Source organism: Typopeltis vanoorti, chromosome 4 (assembly GCF_054136105.1).
Source record: "Typopeltis vanoorti isolate ZY-2024b chromosome 4, IOZ_Tvanoo_1.0, whole genome shotgun sequence".
NCBI lineage: Eukaryota > Metazoa > Arthropoda > Arachnida > Uropygi > Thelyphonidae > Typopeltis > Typopeltis vanoorti.
This window is the reverse complement of record NC_143552.1, coordinates 91962811-91985841: the sequence shown is the minus strand read 5'-3', so window position 1 is coordinate 91985841 and position 23031 is coordinate 91962811. Positions and strand designations below refer to the sequence as shown.

Genomic DNA, 23031 nt, shown 5'->3' with positions numbered 1-23031 from the left:
TTCGGTTTTGAAATAATATTGTATCTAATATCCACTTTGTAATTCTAATTAGACTGAATTTCAGAGGGCATATTGCAAAAGTAGCTAAGGTAACTGAAAAAGACAATAACAAGCAGAGATAAGGAAGGTTATCATTTCTCTTCATAAGACCTAGATAGCCACATCTGGATTACTATGCTCGGGTCTGGTTACCCGGGTTTCTTGAGGATGAGGAAAGGGAACGGATCCAGAGGTAAGTGGTCTGTGGAATGCTCCTTACTAAAACAGACTATGGTGGTTAATAAGAGGAAAAGAAAGGGCATGATTGAAACATTAAAGTTACTTAAAAATTTAATAGAAATGATGCAGAGGAAATATTTCAACACTTGGCTAGAGGGAGCAGACAAGGGGGTCCATCATGGATAATCCATGTCCACAGGTTTGAAATGCATGCCAAAGATGGTGGCAGGGTGTTGGATACCCACAATGATAACACAGGGAAGTATAAAAAAAAATAATTTAAAAAAAATAAAAAAGAAAAAAGAATGAAAAAGGACCAGCACAGCAATGTACTTCTAATATAACTAGGTATACACATGGAGGATTTGATGCACTGAGTTGACAGTCGTTTGAAAAAAGTATACCAGCCAGAAGTCTGCTGTATAAACTAAAGCATTAAAGAATCAAAAACATTCTAGAAGTATGGAAAAGAGAATGGCTGGATAAAAGGTACCAGAAAGATGTTCATGAAAAGGCATCTAAAAAAATGAAGTACAAATGAAGCAGAATATAAAATTTATGTGTATTATTATTATTATTATTATTATTATTATTATTTGACACCTCCAGGGATTCCAAGGACTCATCGAGGGAGGGCACCTGCTCTACAACTCCATCTCCACTATTCAATCACCAACTGACCACAACTACACCAACACCATCTACTACTGGTATTTCTATTGACAATTACAAACATCCATGCCCATGGTAGGATTTGAACCCGCAGCCTTTTGGCTGGATAGCGTATTCACTATCCTTTCTGCCAACCAGGCGGTAACAGTTTCCCTAAAGTCACTTACACAGATACCAAAAGGCCAGAAAGGAACTAAAATTGTATGGTTTTCTTTTCAAGTGCTAACTTATATAATTAATACTTTAAACTTTTATATTTTACAATTTATTTATATCAACTGATACAAAGAATTTTAAACAAAAATTACCTTTATTCATTTTGTCCCAACGTCGCTTCAGTTCATCCATCTGTTTCTTAATAATGTCTTTATTTGTATCGCATTCACTAACAATTGCTTCTCCCAAATGGCATATATTTTCATATTCTTGATTATGTTTAGCAAATGTGTTTTTGAAAGCCTGGTGAACAAAATAGAAAATAGAAATAGAAATAGTTACTCAACAGTTACTCAAACAAGCCATGAAAACAGTATGATTATGTACAAAATAATAATTATTATTATAATATCTCCAATGGAATCAGGAAACTCATCATGGGAAATTCATTGTTTACACAGCAGCCATTATTCACATAATACTTATCATACCTCTCCTTAAACTCATTCACTGAGGAAGCACTCACAACACTCTTGGCAACCCATTCTACCTAAACACCACTATTGAAGAAACAAATCTAGTCCAAACACCTTTGCTAACTACACTCTCACACAATTTATATGAGTGATACTTTGTTTTCTTACTTACTGCCATGTAATAGGGAAAAAAAAAAGTCTTCGGTGTCAATCCTATAAAAATCCCTTTAATAACCTGTATACTTCTATTATGTCTACTCTATTTTTTTGCCTATCAGCTAGTTTTTGAAACCCACAAACCTTCAGACTATTCTCATAGGTAGCATTCCATAGATCTGCCATAACCTTTGCTACTCACCTCTGAATCCTCTGGATCACTTCTTCACCCCCCAAAGAATCTCAATGACCACATCTGCATGCAATGGTTCAGATGTGGCCTTATTGAAGCCTTATAAAGGAGAAGCATAACTTTTCTATGTCTGCTTGTTAGTGTGTTCTTCAACAACCACATAATCTGGTATGCTGTTTTGGCTATTTCACAATATTCTCTCTAAACTTCAACTACCTATACACAATTACCACAGTCCCTAGCCTCATCAATTTCCTACAATTCAGTTCCATCAATATAGTACACAACTGGTGATCTCTTCTTTCCAAAGTACCTTACACCTGTCCACATTAAACTACAGCCATTTTCCTTTGCCCATACTGCTAGCCTATTGGTGGAAAAATATTATTTTCCCACTAGTCATAAAATAAAATGTCCTTCTGCAACTAATCTATAAAAACCCTTTAGTAACTTATAGTTTTCAATACCATTCCCATTTTTTCACCTACCACTTTTGCAACATGCATGATGAACTTCAATTCTCTGTCTGCTATCACTCACAGAACCCCCAGCTCGATCAATAAAATTATTATTACACCTTCCATGCAGTTGACAGACTCATCATGGGAGGGTCATTCAACTGACAACATACTGAATTCTAAAATCCTTAACTTATATTAACAACATATTCCAGTAATGCATCAGATTCACTCACAATTCTTCATGTAAAAACATCTCCATGTCACACCTGTCTCTTCACCACACTCTTACATAACTTCAAGGAATTGCTTCTAGTCCTTCCCCTCTCATCTTCTACTGTTTTTATAATCCCCTCTGGATTAATCCAATAAAATCCCCTTACTAACTTAAAAGTCTCTATCATGTCACCTCTTTTTCACAAACCCTGTAATCCACAGTTCTTTAACCTCTTTCCATAGCCAACATTCCAGAGCTCAGATATTGTCTTAGTCATTCATCTCTAGATACTCTCCAATGTTTCTCTCACCTCTGTTCGTTAAAGAAGTCACTTACCTCCATGGAGAATCAACAGAATAAAAACAAAAATCATGTTGAAAGTATTTTCACTTGGTTATACTATAAATTAAAGATGCCAAGAAATTATATTCTTGGTTTCATCCTTTTATCCAAGTGTAAGCAAACAAAGTTTGTGCATGAAGTCACTTCATAACTGAGTTACTTGTATATAGAAGCTAATGACTTCCCATCCCATAATGCATGGGATGGGTCACTACCAAGACTGGTTTCACCCTTTATTGAGGTTTCATCAGTGGGAACCAGATCCAGAAATGATACCAGTATTAAAGTAAAGCAGAAGTCATATTTCTATATACAAGAAGCCAAAAGGTGTCACATTTTATTACTAAAATACTCTGGATTAGAGACAGATGTTGAAACTACTAAGGCAACTGATACGAAGTCATTAGCCTCTATTTACAAGTAATCCAGTTGTGAAATGCACGTGCATATTTTGTTCGATTACACTTGGATAAAGGATGAAACTAAGAATATAATTTCTTGGCATCTTTAATTTATAGTATAACCAAGTGAAAAAAACTTTCAACATCTATTGCTAATCCAAAGTATTTTAGTAATAAGGTGTGACATCTTTTGGTTACTTGTATATAGAAATATGACTTCTTTCTGCATTAATTTAGCCTTGGTGTCACTTCTGGATCTGGCTCCCACTGATGACATCTCAATTTTTGGCAAGATAAGTACTTTGGTTTTCTTTCATTTGTTTTTCACTGGTGCTAGTGGTTGTTTTGTCCCACTAAAACCGTTCCTTTTTTTTTTTTTTTTTTAATGATAAGATTGCTGGTAGTGCAGTTAATATCTGCATTACGGGATTACTTTTGGTGGTATCACAGCTGCCATTTTATAATAGCTCAAATAGAGCATTTGCTAGTGGTGTCAAATTATTTCTATATCATGGGATTATTTAATTCTCAGTCATATGACTGAAAGGTATTTTTTTTTCTCTTGCAATCAAATGCAGAGGTTTTAGTCTTTTTCCCCACCTGAAATAATGGTACCAAATCCTCCAAGAGTGCGAACTCTAGGAATAAAATTCCAGGATGTGAAGAAGCAAGACAGGTAATTAAGGTTTTAAAAGATATAATGGGTGTTCATAAGATTTATTATTTCACCCAATATGGTGGAGGGAAATATTCAATTGTAGTTAAACAAAGGACAAACTATTACAGGGTTTTGCTTCCGAAGGCACTACAGTTATTCCTGTAATGGTCAGGAGCCAGGTGAAAACAGTAAAAATTGAAAGATTAGAGAAGAGTACTGAAATTCTTATACAAACATTCTCAAAATAGGTTAAGATTAGTAACTTATGAAAGGGTTTATCAGGTGAAGATCCAAACTGGTTGTCTCGTGATGTCACCTTCACAATGGATATGAAGACACTTGTACCAAATTTTGTCAACATCAGTACAACCCAAGTTGTAGTAAAGTATCCCAGAGTGCAAAGGCAGTGCTTTTATTGTGGTTCATATGATCGCTTGGGTGGTAACTGCCCCAAATCTAAATGTTTCAACTGCATGGAGATCGGACATATTTCTACTCAGTGTCTCAAACCCTGTCAGAAATGTGAAAGTTCTCAACACTGCATTAACACCTGCCCTTTTAGAACATTCGCTGAAAGAGTAGGGGTGCTGGTAGAGCCAATTAGAACACCATATATGTTAGAGGGGCATAACAAAGTGTTCTTGGATCTTCCAATTCAGTCTAGTAAAGATGGTGCTTTTAAACAAACTACACTTGGTAAAATCACAAAAAAGTGTGTGACCAAATCAGCTAGAAATTAGCCCCAAAATTCCAAATCTGCAGGCGCCACTTTCCCAGTCAAATAAAGATGGAACAACATCTGTCGAAATCACCAATAATGAATTTAGTATAACAGCAACTGAACAGATACAAGATGAAATGCAAAAACATTAAACTATTCTACAAGGAGAAACTGGAGAAGAAACAGAAAAGCAAGTAAGACAACTGAAAGAACTTAGTATGCACACAAGATCATCAAAAAGGTAAGATAAATTTAAAAAAAGGAACTACCTCTAAAAGAAAAAGAAGCAATAAAGCAAGAAACAGAAAAGCAAGTAAGACAACTGAAAGAACTTAGTATGCACACAAGATCATCAAAAAGGTAAGATGAATTTAAAAAAAGGAACTACATCTAAAAGAAAAAGAAGCAATAAAAATGTAAAGTTGGAGAAGGTTGTGGATCATCCAATGAAAACTCTTTAGGCTCAGAAGAGTTTATTGACTATGAAGAACCATCTCATGCTAATAAAGGGAAAGTGAGAGATACAATTAAAGAAAATATAATAAAGTTTACTGATTCAAAGTTTTCTCAGTATGATTATCATCTACATGAAAGAAAATAACTAGCTTCCAAATCAAGAAAAATAGGCATGAAATTGAAATAATGGAAAGCAACTGGAAAAAGGTTTACAAGAAGCAGGCTACACAATTGCTCCTTCACAAATTGAAGATCTCATCAAGTTCATTCAAAATTTAGAAGTAAAAGACTTACAGTGACAATTCATTAGTCATAGCATTTCCTTTCTGCATTGCCTCATTAAATGTACAAGGATTCCACATGCAAATTAAACAAGAAAGTATATAGAAACTTATGCTAGGCCATGCAACATGAGGTTTTTGTTTCTCCAAGAAACATACTTCTGCATGGTACGAATGTTTATGCTCCATCCAATGGAACAATTAGACAAAAATTCTTCCAAGAATTGGAGCCATATTTATACAGTGCCCACTACATCATAGCAGCTGGAGACTGGATATATATTGAAAACCCCACATTAGACAAAATAGGAGGACACCCCCAGGAGTGGAAAAGTGGGATATGCACAGTTAAAAACAAGTCTCGATAATGCTCAACTAGTAGATACAGAATCCATCAAAAAAATGTATACACACTTCAGCAAAAGAAAAACCTGTATAAAAATTGAAATACTAAATTTATACAGACATCGAGGGATGAATACAAGTTACCTTTGACTTCTACAATTATACGAGCTGCTCAAAGTGGTTACCATTAACGTCCAGATACTTATTATTATGGCGAACTACTGCTTGGGCAACGTTGGCCAAAGTGTCCAGTGGGATGGGATTGCTGTGCATGCCATTTCAATTTCTTTCTGAAGGGCCACAAGCATAGCTTGTTTTCTATGATAAACTACATCCTTGAGTGTTCCCAATAGGAAGAAGTCCAAGGGTGTTAAATTAGGAATTTGAAATACCACTTTAAAACAGTCTTGCGTTCCTTGAATGACAATCGTGTCTCAGTCATTTTGTTTCACTGTCCTACCAGCCATGTGCTGATGCTAGTATTCATATGACATCTTTTGAGAGAACATCATACTACACATTGCTACTGTAATTCACTGAACTTCAAAAAAAAAAGTCCATAGATGACATCTGTGAACTTTTTTTGATGGACTCTGTATATAGAGAATTCACAATCCTTATCTCCAGGCTTACATGTACATGAATCAAGGTATTAGTACTTATCTCGATCAAATTTATCTCTCTTTTCTCCTTATAAATAGGATCATTCAGATAAAACATCTTGACATCAATATGTCAGATCAGAATCCAGTTCTATTTAAGTTCCACAAAGCATGGAACAAGTAGAGATCAGTTCTGGACCATGGAGACCTCCAACAAATATTCTGTTTTTTCTTTTCAACCAAGTTCCAGACCCTCTGTTCAAATTGGAATAATGTTACCTGGAATTGGGATATGTGGCTAAAATTCGAACAAGTATTAAAACAGAATATGATGGAATGGGGAAATGAATAAGCTTTAATACTTGTTCGAAGTATTAAAGTTGCCATTAATGTTCCAAGACCTATATATAAAGAGAGAAGTTGGTTTGCAGCAAACTGATTGAATAGTATAGAATGTAACAACATCATTAGAAACATTAACGTAGAGATAGAAGTGGAAAAGCATAAACAAGTAGAAGAAAGAAATTTTAAAATAAGAATACAGCAGCACTTAGCAGATAGCCCTTCAGTTGTGCATTCTTCCATAGACAATTGACTAAATTCTGCAAAGAAAGCACTATCACTCAAATCTGCATTAATGGAGAAGAAGACATGTTCACCACTCAAAACACATCCTTGACTCCTTTCAAAAATACTATAAAACTCTGAAGACATTAGTACTGTGGGAAATTATAACTCTTGGAACATTAATGGCTTTGCTGTTGGAAGTTTTTCCAATTGATTATACTATAAATTAAAGATACCAAGAAATTATATATTTGGAGTAATCCTTTATCCAAGTGAAAGCAAACAAGTTTGCACCTGAAATATTTTCAGGACTGGGCAAACTGTATAAAGAAGTTAACGACTTCACATCACTTGCCTTAGTATCCCAAAATGCAACGCACATCTCCTTGCAGACATGTATAATGCTATGCCTTATGGGAAGGACCACTACCCAGACTGGTTTCGACCTTTATTAAGGGTCTCATCAGTGGGAGCCAGACCCAGAGATGACACTAAGGTTGAAGTAGTCCAGAAGTCATTTTTTTCCCCAGAGTATTTTAATAATAAGTTGTTACACCTTAAACCGAAGGATTAAACCAAGTATATAATTTCTTGGTATCTTTAATTTATAATGGCTTTGCTGTTTCATATCCAAGATGGGCTTAACAGACCCATTACAGCATCTGAAGTTACCACAGCCTATATAAAGAATGCCAGAGAAGAAAATCTCCAGGGCTTGATGGTCTAGGGATAGAACTTTACCGCAAGGCTTGGGATTTTATTCTTCCCATTGTAGTTATACTATTTAATTCTTTTCTCTCATCAGGACACATACCACGTGAATTTGTAGCAAGCCATACCATCCTCATTCCAAAAACTAATAGGCATCACACCTTAATCAGTAGCTGAAGATCTATTTTTCTATCTAATACTGCCTACAAGATATTTTTCTGCATTATAAATAACAGGCTCAAAGTAGGAATGAGATACATAATTGAAAGCACACAGATGTATGGAGTTCCAGGCTGGGCAGTAGAATTTAATCTATTTCTGCTATGTGATTTAAACTGCTTCGTAAATACAAAAAAGCAGTCGATGGCAGTGCTATAAGTAAACTGTGCTCAAGCATTTGATAATGTCTGGCATCGCTTTCTTTTCCACATCTTTGCAAATTGATGTAGATAAAAAACTGATATCTGTTATCAATGGAGCCTGCAATTCAACTACTCAGCTACTAGTTAATTGGTTCCTGTCAGATCCGGTCAAAATTCAAAAAGAAGTCAAGCAAGGCTTCTTAGTCCACTGCTCTTTGCATTGGTTCTCGAACCTTTCTTACAGGTTCGAGACAAGTCGACAATATGCATGCTCTGTGAGAAATAACAGTTCCTTCAACCATGAAGGAAATTAAGGTATTAGCATATGCCATTGTTGTAGTGGGCACTTTAAAGGATAATGAATCCATATATATCTTTTTTTTTTTTTTTTTTTTATTTTGGAAAAATTCAGCAAGATCAGTGGATTAACTGCTAATGCAGATAAAACAAAATTAAAAGTTTTTGGAAAGTGTTTGGAGGCATTCCTTTTGAATAACCCCTAAAAGAGAACCCCTCATTATACTTGGAATTCCCTTCTCCACTTAGCCAATATTATCAGTTCAAGAACTTATATACAAGAAGATCGAAAAAACCTTAGAGGACTGAAAAATAGGGCCCCCTTTCATTTTCTTCTAAAGCCACAGTATGCAAAACCATAATCTTTCCTGCTCAGTTGTACATAATAAATATTACAGACATCACAGAAGCCGAAGAAAAGCAATTATATGGTATGCCTGTGCAATTTTTCTGGTCCTGATGATACCAAGAAGTTAAAAAGGAATTTCTTCAACTATCAAAGAAGCATCGAGAATTTGGGCTTCCAGTCTTAAAATTCTGCTATTTAAGTGATACAGCTTCAAAATCCATAAAATATTGCAGACCAATCACACATGTGCAAAACTTCTCCTGTACTACCTGGGTTTTCATCTTCCCCTATTTGGAGTAAATGATTATAAAGGTCCAAAAGCTGAGATTGTTGTTGAATACTACAACACTCTGTGCTTAACTCTAAGAATGCTACAACACTAGCACTGGCATTCTTTCCATTAGAAAAATTAAAATTTGGTATAAAGAAATCTTTAATCTCTTTTGCCACAAACTTCCACAGTTGGGTACTGAAAACAATACTTTATTTCATAATTTCTCCAAGCAAGATCCCTCTTTGTTTCAAAAAGAGGGATCTTGCTTGGAGAAATTGTATATGGTTGCCCTCCAGTCAATACCATCAAATGGAGGTACTTTAACATCGGAGATCCAATCTGGGACATCTATTACCAAATGGAAACAGTAGAACATGCATTCTACGGCTTGCCTTGCATATTTGAAACAGATTATGTAATGTTTTGGGCATTCCATTACTTACAACTAACAGGCTACATTTTTGCAGTACCCACCACCTGTCAGCAATGGGAAGAGAATTTTGATTTTTATAATTAATGAATTAAAATACCATTTATGGAAGGTTAGAAAGAAAGATGGATTTGAAAACCAGCAATATGATATCCAAATGCTTTATAATATTGTATTCTGGAAATTCCATTCTCTTAATTCAATGTCTATAGTCAATTTCAGTGATGATTGGAGAGCGATCCCAAGCAGAAAAGGCCAACTCAAGGGAATTAACTCAGATAACGCTAACTACCTGGATATCAGTCATCTTTGCGCTTTAGTTTGAAATTGTGCTTTAGCCGGCCTGGTTGGCCAAGTGGTCAGTGTATCCGCTCTCCAGTCAAAAGGCTGCAGGTTCAAATCCTGCTGTGGGCATAGATGTTTGTGATTGTCTGTGAAAATGCTAGTGATAATGATGTGTGGTAGATGGCATTGGTAGCAGCAGTTCATTGTAGTTGGTGGACTGAGTGGTGGAGACAGAGTTGTAGAGCAAGTGCCCTCCCTCGATGAGGCTTTGGATTCCCTGGAGATGTTACGTAATAATATTAATAATTAGTTTCAATTGGTCTTTTGGTTGTTCATCTATACGAGATTGTTGAAAAAAGAAAACTAATAGCCTTTGGTTATTATGTTGATGATATAAAAGAGCTGAGGCCTTTTCTCTATCTCTCATACTATCTATCTGTCTTTTCTTTCTCTTAATACTATAAGGCTCTCTTGTACCCCTATACTAACTACTCTAGGCCTATGATGAACACCTGTTTGCTTTTTTCACCTCACTAAAGGCTCTGTTACCAGACAAAACCAGTCTGGTAGTGGCCCTTCTCATAATGGATTGCATTATACATGTCCATAAGAATATATGCATTGCATTATGGGATACTAAGGCAAGTGATGTGAAGTCTTTAGCCTCTATACAAGCCGCCCAGTGATGAAGTGACTTCATGTGCAAACTTTGTTTGCTTACACTTGGATAAAGGATGAAACCAAGAATATAATGATTCTTGTGAGTATAGAATAATAAGTCAGTAACTAAATCATCATATTGTTTCCAAGTTCAATAAATGAAAGTAAAGGATGTCTATATTTGTTGTTTTCTTTTTTATTTCCAGAAATATGTTCCATAAATTTTAAACATCAGCATTAACAAATTATGCAGTTCATTATTAACATTATAATTTTTACTAACACTGGCATGAACAAAAGTCGACTGAATGAACCAACCAATAATAAAAGGTATGACAGGAAAAATAGACGTAGGAATGTGAACATGAACAAAATGAAGGATACAGTGCTGTATGGAGACGCGTTAGTACGAGGTGTGTTAGTAGAGGATTTGACAAAATTGTACCAACCTGGTGCGACCATAAAGGATGTAACTGAGTCTATTAGAGAGCAAAAGAAAAGGGTGAAAGAAATGATTGTTGTGGCAGGTACGAATGATTTGAAAGGAGATAAAATGGAAATGATAGAAGACCTGAATGAATTGTTTGAGGTAGCAAAAGAAAAGAGTGAGAGAGTTAGAATGATTAGTCTTTTGCCACGGTATGACAGTGAAATGTTTAAAAGGAGGGCCATAATTGCAAATGACTTTATGCGTCGGTTATGTATGATGAGTGGTGTGGAATTTGTGGACGTGTGGAGTGAGTTTGATGGGCGAAAGGATCTATATAAGATGGATGGCTTGCATTTGAATGGTTACGGTGTAAGAAGACTTGAGAAAGTGTTGCTGAATGTAATGGATGTGCAAATTCAGGGAAACTAGATTTGTTAAGGGGGGGGAGTAGATATACAGTCCTTAGGGAGGCAGTTGAATGTAAGAATGAATATAATATGCTAGAGCAAATAAGGACAACAAACCAGAGTGGGATAGTTAATATAAGGCATCAAGGTAGGGTTGGGGCTAATGGGGGTCTTAAATTCATGTACACTAATACTAGGAGTATTAGGAACAAGAAGGAAGAGTTTTTGGCCATGGTTGGCACTTCCAGACCACAGGTTATTGGTATTAGTGAAACATGGCTGACTGTAGATGATATAGCTAGTGGGATTGAATGTGATGGGTATAGTGTGTTCAGGAATGACAGAGAGAATAAAATGGGGGGAGGAGTATTGTTGATGATAGCTGATGAGCTACAGCCAAGGAGAATAGAAGTTGAATTGCAGGATAGAGAAAAGAGCACATTTGAGGCCATTTGGAGTGAGATTGTGGCTAGCAGAACTAAATATACAATTGGGTGCTGCTATAGACCAGGTGATGGAAAAGATGGTGGTGACAGTATGCACAAGCAAATAGAAGAAATGAGTGGAAGGAGGGTGATTATTATGGGAGATTTCAACTATGGTCACATTGATTGGAGTGAGGAGAGGACACACGGGAGGAAGGAATTGGATTTTATGCGGTTATTAGGGGATAACTATCTGCGACAGCATGTAATGGAAAATACTAGGGATCAGAGAGTGCTTGACCTAGTAATTACATCTGAGGATTTGGCTGTAACAAATATGACCACAGTGCCACCAATCAACAAGGCCCCGGTTGTTTTCGCCAGGGAACCAGGGCGAACAGCGAAAAGTCAGCTACTGGAACAAATCTGAAAACAAGCCCCAACTCAACATCACCAGAGTTAAAGATCGGTACTATCAACGTAAGAAGCCTGAATGGCAAAGAAATGGAGCTAGCTGAGGAATTAGATAAGTACCAGATTGACATAATAGAGGTGACTGAAACAAAAAAGACCAAAACTGGTGAGATCTTTCTGAGCAATAAATACAAAATGTTATATTCAGGCAATGACAATCAAGGAAAAGAAGGAGTAGCCATAGTATTCAACACAAAATACGAGGCTAATCTTCTTGAATGGCAGTCAGTCTCAAGTAGAGTAATGTGGGCAAATATGAGAATTGGGAACTGGACAATGAGACTTATTTGTGTCTATGGTCACACAGAAGGCTCTACTAAGGTAGAAGTGGAGGAATTTTTTGAGGCTTTAGAAAAAGCAACTGACACAATGAAAAAGGAAAAGTTGGTCCTTGTTGGGGATCTAAATAGCAGAGTAGGAAATGACTGTGAGACATACAAAAATATTTTGGGAAAATTTGGAGAAAAGAGCAAAGCTAATAATAATGGCAAATATCTGTTGGATTTCTGCTCAGGACATGGACTGGTTATAACTAACACCATGTTCCAACATAAAAATGTGCACAAATTCACATGGAGAGAAGAGGCAAGGATTAAGAAAAGTCTCATTGACTATGTTATTGTTGATAGTGCTGTTTTCTCCCTGGTGCAGGACACCAGAGTGTACAGAGGATTTGAAATTGGAAGTGATCACTATTTAGTCTTGAGCAGGATAAAACTGAATTTCATATTGAAAAGAATAACATGTAAGAAAGTTTTAAAGCGAATAAAAGTTGAGCAGCTCTCAGATGTGAACTGTAGACTAAAATACAGAAAGATTATTGAAAAGAAAATGAAAGAGTTTGAGAACAGGAATCAAACCTTGGAGATTCAGTGGCAAACTCTGAAGAAAACATTGATTGATTCTGCCAGAGAGGCATGTGGTGAGGTTGTGTGCAAGGATAAAAAAATCAGAACTCCCTGGTGGACACAGGAAGTTAAAGAGGCAGTGAAGGAAAAGAAGAAAGCATATCAAAAGTTCTTGGCAAATAAGTCAGCTTTTACTCTTACAGAATACAGAGACAAATGTAAGAAAGCTAAACAGTGTGTAAAACTAGCTAAACAAAAGTCATGGGAGGACTTTGGCAAGAATAATAGAAAATAAATATCAAGAAGGTGGCAAGATATTCTGGAAGTTGTTGAAGAACCTCAGAAATGGAGGAAAGAGTGCTGTAAAAGGAGTTAGAGATAATAAAGGTGACATGAAAACTGGAGAAAAAAGATATCCTTGAAGTATGGAGTAATTACTTTGAAAAACTGCTAAATGAAACAAGCAGTGATGACAGCACAGTGATAAAAAACACTGACCAGGCATGCAGTCAGGAATACATATTCATACTTGAAGTAGAAAAAGCCATCAAAGGCTTGAAATGTGGAAGGGCAGCAGGAGTAGATGATATTCGACCAGAAATGCTGAAGTATGGTGGTATAAAAGTCTTACAGTGGCTGCACTGCATAGTTCAGAAAGCCTGGACAGAGGGATGCATTCCCGATGATTGGAGTAGAGTTCTCATAGTACCCATATATAAAAAGGGAAATAAAACTGAATTTGAGAATTACAGAGGTATTTCCCTACTGAGTGTTCCTGGCAAGATCTATGCAAGTATACTTGAGAAACGGTTGAGAAGAATTGAGGAAGAAAAGCTTGGTGAAGAACAAGCTGGATTCAGGCCAAATAGAGGCTGTCAGGATCAGATATTCACTTTGCGACAAATAGTCAAGAAAGCATGGGAATACAACAAAGATCTGCATTTAAGCATTTAAGATGATAGCAGGTCTGTGGAATGAACTTTATGAGAATAGGTTGAAGATCTGTGGGTTGCAGAAATTGGACGATAGGCGAAGGAGTGGTGATATGATTGAGACATTCAAATTACTGAAGGGTTTTTATAAGATTGATCCAGAAGATATTTTTGAAAATATGACTGGTGGTGGGAGGACAAGGGGCCATGCATGGAAGCTGGGCAAGAGCATGGTTGACAAGGGTGTTAGAGCTAGGTTTTTTACTTGGAGAGTGGTGAATGAATGGAATAAGCTTCCAGAGTCTGTTGTGGGTGCTACGACCGTGAATGAGTTCAAGGCAAGATATGATAGATACTGTGTGAATGTTGAATAGTTGGTCCAGACATGATGTTAGGGCCTCCCTCGACGAGTCTGTCGACTCCTTGGAGTTTCCCGGAACAATAATAATAAAATAATTATCATTACAAATATGATATATTCATTTATCACAAAATTCTCAAATTTAAGTAATGTAAACATTTCCTGAATGTGGGCAATATCTTGGCAAATGCAGTACTCCTACAAATTTTATAATTCCCTTTCATTTACTTAACTATCAGAACAAGTTTCAGAAACAGAGTTACAGGACTAACCTGAATATCTTTAATTTGTTTTTCAAGATCAGGTCGGTGAATGCTAACTGGCTTAAGATTGTTCAGCTTTTCCTCATTTGTTTGCAGCCAAGGTAGAAAACTTTCCAGTGAAGTATGATACTTTTTACTATTATCCAGGCATTGCAGAAGTTTTGTGTGTCTACATGAAAAACAATACCAAACTTGAGAAACAAAGAACAAAAAAAACATGAAAAAAAAATCTGATGATGTATGAGTATAAAAGAATAAAAATCAACAACTTGTGCAAATTAAACTGAGCATATAGTAACTTTTATACATATACCTCTTATCACTGAATCACACAATGAAATATACAATGGTACTATGAAAGATAGTTTATCTTTCCTTGATAATAGCTTGCTGTTCAAGGAAATTGTGAAATTTATTTACAAGTCTATTTATGGTCAAGTACTTCATTGTGTGTTATTATGATACTACTTGTAGATTATTCATAAATACAAAATATTTTGCAAAAATGTTAATGGATCATTCATTTTTTTTTGTTTCTTTGTTTGTTTGTTTCTTTCTTTCTTTTTAGAGAAGCCAGTGTTATTTAGTTATTTAGTATGGATTTCAGTCAAGAAAACAATGAGTACATTTTCCAGGAAGCTTGTAAAAAAAGTTTATTTACAATTTTTATAAATTGATGTGCAAGTGAATAATACAGTGAGTACAACAGTAGTCACAATGACTACGGCTAGTTTATGTAATAGGGCAGCACAAAATTGCTATATAAAAAAGCTGTTGTTTATTTCGTCAGCAAATGAAATTAAGACAGCAGTTTGAAAAATAAGAGCACTAACTAGAATAGCAGATATTTTGAGTACAATATGTAGTACAGATTTTTTTTTTCCCTTTCAAATATTACAATGCCAAGAAGGTAGCACACCTGGGGGATGTCAAGAATGTGTTTATATAGATAAGAGTTGGGTTTATTGGAATAATGGCTGACACAGCTAAGGCTATGATGAAATCAACAGAAGAATCATTCTGGGTAACAGAGCCTTTAATATACTGAAAAAACATATAATAAAAGAACTACCACTGTGTTTAAAAAGTAAAATATTCAACAATGTGTGACACAAGTGTTTACATATGGTAGCAAGACATGGAGCATAACAGAGAAACAATGTGAAGGTCTGAGGATAGCATAGAGAAAACTGGAACGAAGAATGTTGAAAATTACTAAAAATGATAAAATTAAGAATGGAGAACTAAAAAAACAAACAGGAGTGGAGTAAGAGATATATTAGAAGTGATACAAATATTCAAAATGGAGATGGGCTGATTATGTGGGGAGAATGAGAGACAAAAGGTGGACAAGAGTGATAGCAGTATAAATTGGGGAGAGGAAGATGCATGTAGAAATAAGGGAATGGAATTTCCAGAATTCTTGAGGGACAAATGTCTTAGGCAACATGTAATAGAGAGAACAAGAGGTTCAAGAGTTTTGGATTTGATCATAGCATCAGAAGAGTTGATAATAACTGAGATCATATCTCTCCCACCAGTTGGAGAGAGAGTGACCATGTGATTTTGACTTGGAAGATGAATAGACATGCAGGAGTATCAAAGAGACAGGAACACATGATGTCAACATGATGTCAAATTATACGGCAGATGATTATAATAGTCTTAGATATCAACTTGGGGAAGTTTTATGGAGGGAGGAATTGGAAGGCCGAGATATCATTAATGCTTGGGAAACTGTGAAGGAATATTTGTTAGCAGCAATAGTAAGTTGTATATCACGAGTGAAGAAGAGGACACAATTTGGAGTAAAGTGGATGACAAAACAGGAACTACATGCGAGAAAGAGGCTATGGAAGAGATATAAGGAGACAGGTGAAGAGAAGATGCATGAAGAATATAAGACAGAGGCCAGAAGAGTGACTAGTATGGTAAGGAAGGCAAAACTGGAATATAAGAAGAGATTGGCCCTAAGATCCAAAGAAAATCCTGGGGAATTTTTTAGCTATGTGGCCAGTAGGAGGAGAAATGATTGTGGAAGAATAACATCGTGGGATAAAAATGGGAATAGTCTGACTGATGCAGAGGACATAGTGGAATTGTTCAATGAAAACTTCATTGGAGTATTTCATCCTGGAGGAGTATATTTTAATACTAGAGGGATAGGACAGGTTTGAGGTTTAGAGGTGCAGGAGGAGAGTGTGTTCCAAATACTGAGTATTCTGAATGTCAGTAAAGCTGTGGGACTGGAAGGTATTTCACCACGAGTTTTGAGAGAATGCACTAAAGAACTGACAGCTCCTTTGATCTGTCTTTTCAATGAAAGTCTGGCTACAGGAAAGATGCCCAGAGAATGGAAGGAAGATAAGATAGTGCCATTGCATAAGGGTGGTAGCAGACTGGAAGTGTATCTTGGAGATCTTGGAGAAATTAGTTAGTGACTGTATACAACATTGGGCAGCATTATCTGTGAGAGTCAACATGGATTTGTGAGGGGGCGCTCTTGTTTTAGTAATATGCTAGCCTTTTATAATAAAGTTACAAGAGCAGTAGATGAGAGAAAAGCATATACTGCCACTTTCTTGGACTTAGCAAAGGCATTTGACAGGGTGTCACATGATAAACTGATCTTTAAGATGCGGCACATAGGTTTTGATGTCAGGTTAGTCAACTGGATTCATGAGTGGCTGTACGATAGGTATCAGAGAGTTGTGTATGGTAGGGCAGTTTCAAGGAGGGAGAGTTACAAGTAGGGTCCCACAAGGCTCAGTACTAGGACCTATATTGTTTAACCTTTATATCAATGACATTGTTAGTGGATTGCAAGGGGATATTCAGTTGCTTGCGGATGCTGTGGAGCTGGGAAGGGTTATTAGTAATGGTGCAGATGTGGTAGGCCTGCAAAAGGATTTGAATAAACAAACCAGATGGGCAAATCACTGGGGGTGTTGGTTTAATGCAGCAAAATGTAAGGTTTTGAGGTTTGGGACACATCGATGGAATGCTGTATACTGGAGGAAGTAGGGGAGACAACAGATCTGGGGTTGATGATTGATAGAAACCTGAAATTCAGGGGACATATTGCAAAGGTGGTGAAGGTAACACAGAGGATTGCTGCAATAATGAGAAGGACGCTGACCTACATAGATAAAAGGGTTATCATTCTGTTGTATAACACTCTGATCAGACCACACTTAGACTACTGTTCTCAAATTTGGTCTCCAGGATTTGAAGGGGATAAATTAACTGTTGAAAGGGTACAAAGACAGATAACAAAGATAGTTTCAGGACTGTACAATGTTAATCATGAGAATCAGTTGAGGGAATGTGGACTGCAGAGTTTGGTGGATAGAAGAAGGAGAGATTATATGATTGAGACTTTTAAACTGTTGGGAGGTGGTTACAGGGTGGACACTGGGGAGTTCTTTTGCTTGGTTGAACACCAGGAAGGAGTGATGCAAGGGGCCATCTCTGGAAGTTATAGAAGGAAACTGTGAGCAAGAGGGTGAGCACTGGTTTCTTTGCATGGAGGGTGGTTGAACCATGGAGTGCATTGCCTGATAGAGTATTGAGAGCGAGAACGGTTAGTGAGTTTAAGGAGTGGCATGATAGACTTTGTGATTCCTAGGAAGGACTTCCCACGATAAGTCTTTTGACTCTGTGGAGGCCTGAATAGTAATAATAATATAATGCAATGGCAACCGAAGGAGGGGAAAAGGAGGAGGGGTAGATAGAGAAAAAGATGGAGAGATTTTATCCAGACATGGAGAGGAGTGAAATGGTGGTCAGAGATAAAAGAGAAGGAAAAATGGAAGAAGAAGAAGGAGGAGGAGGCGTATGTCTTGAAGTGGATGAAGAAAGGCTAAGAAGAAGAAGAAGAAAAAGTCCAATAATAAGTTGCAGTATTTGTCTATAAGTGCAGAGTATCAAGAATAAGGGGAAGGAATTTGTGACATGGACCAAGGAGTGATTTCTGTGTCAACAGGAAGAACAAAACAGAAAGAAAGATGAGATATTTAGGCTTGCATTTTAGGAAGGCACATCTCTAATGGATGCCTCCTGCCAGACTAATAATCAGTAGTAGAATGACTGCTTCTCTCCAGAAATCCTAAAAGACAGGAGATAACTATTTTTTTCCGAATTTTGCATGAGCAGCTAGTCAGAGGATTCATTCTGGATTCATTCCTGACTTACAAAAGGTAATAATCATTACCTTTTGCTAGGTATCCAGGAATACACTCTCACAGAAAATTCTGTTGTAAAGGTACAATGGTATCTATGGATGACAGTGACAGATATTTTACCATTTTATAATGGATGTTGTCTCATCCAACAACACTTGGACAACACTTAAGCAAAGCAGCATTTATTTCTTCCTTAATGAATGGCCCACTATATTCTTTGGTGTATTTGAAGAGAACTAGATTTGTTGTTTTTGTGTGTTTCTCTTTTGGACAAGGAACTAGCACCATAAGAAGATGATGCCAATGTTTTAGTAAAAATTACCCAAATGCATCAGAGATTCCTGTTGGATCAGCAACTGTGCTTCCATTGTTTTCAAAGATAGAGATGGTGAGTGGCAAATCTGTCCTTCATTTTCAGGATTTATTTCCCAGACTTCTTTTCATTTGGTTGATTCTGTCCTGGAGGATGTATATTGGATCCATGATTCCTTTTGACTCTGATGAAAGATGTATCTTGTCAAGCTCGGACACATTTGAAAGCCATTAAGATTGTTGCTGTAGGGTATTTTTGGAAAGTGCTTGAAGCCTTCTTCTGAGCTTCTTCAGCTCTGTGCAATTGTTATTCCATATAGCTTAGGCATACATGGAAATTGACTACATGTTTTAAGAACTGGTTGTGGAAGTTTGTGTAATACAATCTGTCATATGATTCACTGCATCTTTGATGAAAAGCTGGCCATTGTAAGACAAAGTTCTGCTAATGATGAGAAGGTGCACAAGTTAGCTTGTTTAATTTTCCATCGTAATACCATGATGGAGTGCATGGTAGCCAATGGAAAAGTGGATATCTTGGGAAAATTATGATTCCAAAATAAGATATTGTCAGGTTTCCATGTGAAGAGTAGGAAAAGAAGGTGGGCAAAAAGTGAAGTTTATGGCAGTGAATATTCAGGGAGGCAAAGAAAAAGGTGTTGCTCTCTGCATTTAGGAGAGAAATATTATAGTTGTCAAAAACACTCAACAGCTCTTCTTCTGATGTTTATACAAGCACAAAGAGTGTTTTGTCCATTTTAATCAAGGGGTACGGTAAATGCAATATGATGTCAAGAAGGTCATCTTGTGAGATATCAGTGGTAGGAGACAAGCAGATGAAGCATGCTGTTATTATAGGTGCAAATGGAATGGCAATCGCTTCTACATTAATATTAAGTGAGACCAGCTCAGTTGTCCATAAGGATGGTGTCTTTCTCTATGAGCATGTCCATTCCCTGTTGTGTTCTTGCAAATGATGATAATATTTGTCATGCCAGATCATCTCTCAGCTCGAGGTATGCTTCCTGTGGGCAGAAGCATTTTAGTTTATACTTCTACAAGAGAGTGTTGGTGTCATGAGTGTTTTGATGGAAACCACAACAATCCCATGTTAGGAATGTTTTCATTATTTCTTTTTTGGTGGTATCATCTGGCTTCCTGCATTGACCAGTCTTGTTTCTATTAGCCTTGGATAATTTTTTTTCTTTTCATTTTAGAGAATAGTCCATCATTTCTTCTTCATTATGAAAAATATCCAAGATATCTTCAAATTGCACTCCTTCCAGGACAATAGGTACATGAATTTTTTATCTTCTTCTTCTTCGAGGGGGGGGGGTGCAGGTATCATGACATCTGATGTGGTCCGTCTATTAGAGGGTTTTGAGATATTTGTTTGACTCTCTGAAGTACACATTTCATTATCTTTTTTATTACTGGATTTTAGTGTAGAGGAACCATCTTTGGCATGTCCACAGGAGTGAATTGATATCGATTTGTTTCCTTGATTCGCTGTAAGGAGCAGGTGAGCAAGTGGTATCATTCAGGAGTATTTTAATTGCAAAAGGGTGGGATCAACATATGAGTTAGGATCCCTGTTGACATTTTCTTTACAGCTGACTTCTTAGCATGAGAGGGTTTACCAGATGTTGCCTTTCACTTTTGTGTTATACTGCCTTTTCACTTCCTGATAAGGATTGCATTGCATTGCTATGTTTTTATTTTTTGACCTTCTTCTCATCCTTCCACCTTTGGCATGCTCAGGAGTTGGATAGTCTACCTCATTATTAAAATACTCTGCATCATAGATAGCTGTAGAAAGGTTCTTCACATGGTATAAATTAAATTAAACTTGCCAAGAAATTAATAATAATATGATACACCTTTGTGATGAGACCTCAAGAAAGGCCGAAACCAGTCAGGATAGTGGTCCTTCTCATAATGCATAGCATTATACATGCTCATGGATACCAAGGCAATTAATGTGAAGTAATTAGCCTCTATCAGGCTACTTAGATGTAGCTTGTTGTGAAGATACTTCGTGCATAGACTTTGTCTGCTTACACTTGGATAAAGGATATAACAGGAAGTTAATTTAAATTATGAACAAGTGAAAAGTCTTTGTACAGCTTTCTCTGATCCAGAGTGTTTTAATAATAAGCAAAAGGATATGGTGAGTAAAAGAGTAAGAGGAGTGGCATGATTAATATCTTGACTAATAATTAATAAAAATATGTTAATCAATAAATTAATAATACCTGTCTGTAGCAGATTTTCTTATTTTTTCCCATTGTTTTTTAATATTTTCTAATTTAGTTTTTAACTGTGCAGAATCTGATCTTCGGACCATTTTTTTTATCATGTCATTTCCTTTACTAAGAAGCAAATGAACCTCATGTTCCTTATCAAGGATCTCCTTATATACCGCCTATTAAAAAAAAAAGGAATGTTACAATTTTTAAAACTTAAATAACTTATAACAGTGAAACATGTGTATATCAAATTCAGCAATGAGGAAGTGTAGAATATATTTTAATATTATACCTCATAATCTAATACTTGTTTTGCAAGTTTGTCATGGTTTGCAGATATACGAAATTCTTCACAAAGAGATGAATCTATATTATTTAACCATTTCTGAATAGAGTCACATGTTTTGAAAAATCCTTGATCCTCTTTTAAGGTTGATTCTAATTCAGCTTTAGTATTATCTGTTGGAACAAAAAAGTAATAACAGCAGAAATTAAGAATTCATGTTGATATATTAATATAATAATACATATTTATAAAAAAAATTGCTATGAATGAATCTAAAGTCAAATCTACATCAAAGTTTAAATGTGTTCATTTCATAAAGAAAATGGAATTTATCTGATGTTCTCTATCAACATTTTCAAAGATTTATAAGTCGGGTTTGATTTTTCCTTTATAAGTTTGGTTTGATTTTTCCTTCTATTTTTAGCACACCAGCTATATAGGCACCCTGATAATAGTTAAAAAATTATGTAAAACCATAGTGTGAATTATATAAGTCAAGGTAAAAGCATATACAAGACAAATATAGTTGTGGATAACATAAAATTAATAAATAAAAATAATTCCTATTTAAAAGTAACGTATATAAATCTACATATAATGGTTAGTCGTTTGCAGAAAATTAAAAAAAAAACACTTATAGAACAAAGAATATGAAACAGACTAGAGGGGTAATAGGACTCAGGCAGATTATTAAAAGCATTAAAATAATGACTGTGCATATTGATAAAATGAGGGCAGACTTGGAAATCCCTAATGATTTCCAAGTGAAATCATTAGGGAGCTGAAGTCGCATGATTTTTTAATTTAATGCAAATGAGTTATTTTATCATCCTATCTTTTAGATGGAAGAAAATTTTATTTTTCCAATTATCCTTGGCATCCAATTTGTTATTTCGTCATTTTTATTTCACAGATCAAAGAATTTTTACAATTTCAGTGGGCTTTACAATTAATCACAGCTTATTTCCAGATTGTTGAATTCCTGATTGTCTTTATTTCTATTTTAATGTTCACAATGCATATGTTTTGATTTCTTATTTGCATTATCAGAAAATGCTCATTTTTTTCAAGATGCTAGTTGCTCACATCAGGTGTTCTGATTGCTCTTTTCTCCATTTTGTACTTAATCTTGAAGACCCTAATTTGAATTCACAAGTCCAATTTTTTTGTCGCTGTTATTTATGCATGTACCAAATCACCTTGATTTGAGGCATTTCTTCTTTGTAAAAAAGTGCCTCAAAATTTGCAAAAACAATTAAAAAAAAAGCTGATTTTGGAAAAAAAAAAAAATTATGCCTGGGGCCAAATAAAAATTTGAAATTATTATGAGATACACTTTATATGACTTTATATGTGCCTTTGAAACAAAATTGGTTGCATTCTTGTCTTTTCATCATTTCACAGTAGACCATTGTTTTCCAAACTTTCAGTACCTGTGTACCCCTTTTAAAATTTTAGTAATATCAGAATACCTAGCTCAGACAAAGACAATCTGAGAAAGTTATAATAATATTTCAATTAAACAGGAATAACTTCATAAAAATATTATTTTTAAATGTTTAAGTTACAATA

At 35.8% G+C, this 23031-nt stretch overlaps 1 protein-coding gene across 1 annotated transcript in view; it reads right to left on the bottom strand.

Annotated features, from left to right (window-relative positions):
- LOC150107495 (uncharacterized) overlaps positions 1 to 23031 on the bottom strand; it is a 1121546-nt gene that overhangs the window by 492918 nt on the left and 605597 nt on the right. The window contains exons 43-46 of the mRNA XM_090392112.1: positions 21466 to 21632; positions 21180 to 21349; positions 14438 to 14597; positions 1200 to 1350 (exon numbers count right to left, since the gene is read on the bottom strand). Coding sequence (XP_090248238.1) covers positions 1200 to 1350; positions 14438 to 14597; positions 21180 to 21349; positions 21466 to 21632 — 648 coding nt within the window. The remainder of the gene's footprint in view (positions 1 to 1199; positions 1351 to 14437; positions 14598 to 21179; positions 21350 to 21465; positions 21633 to 23031) is intronic.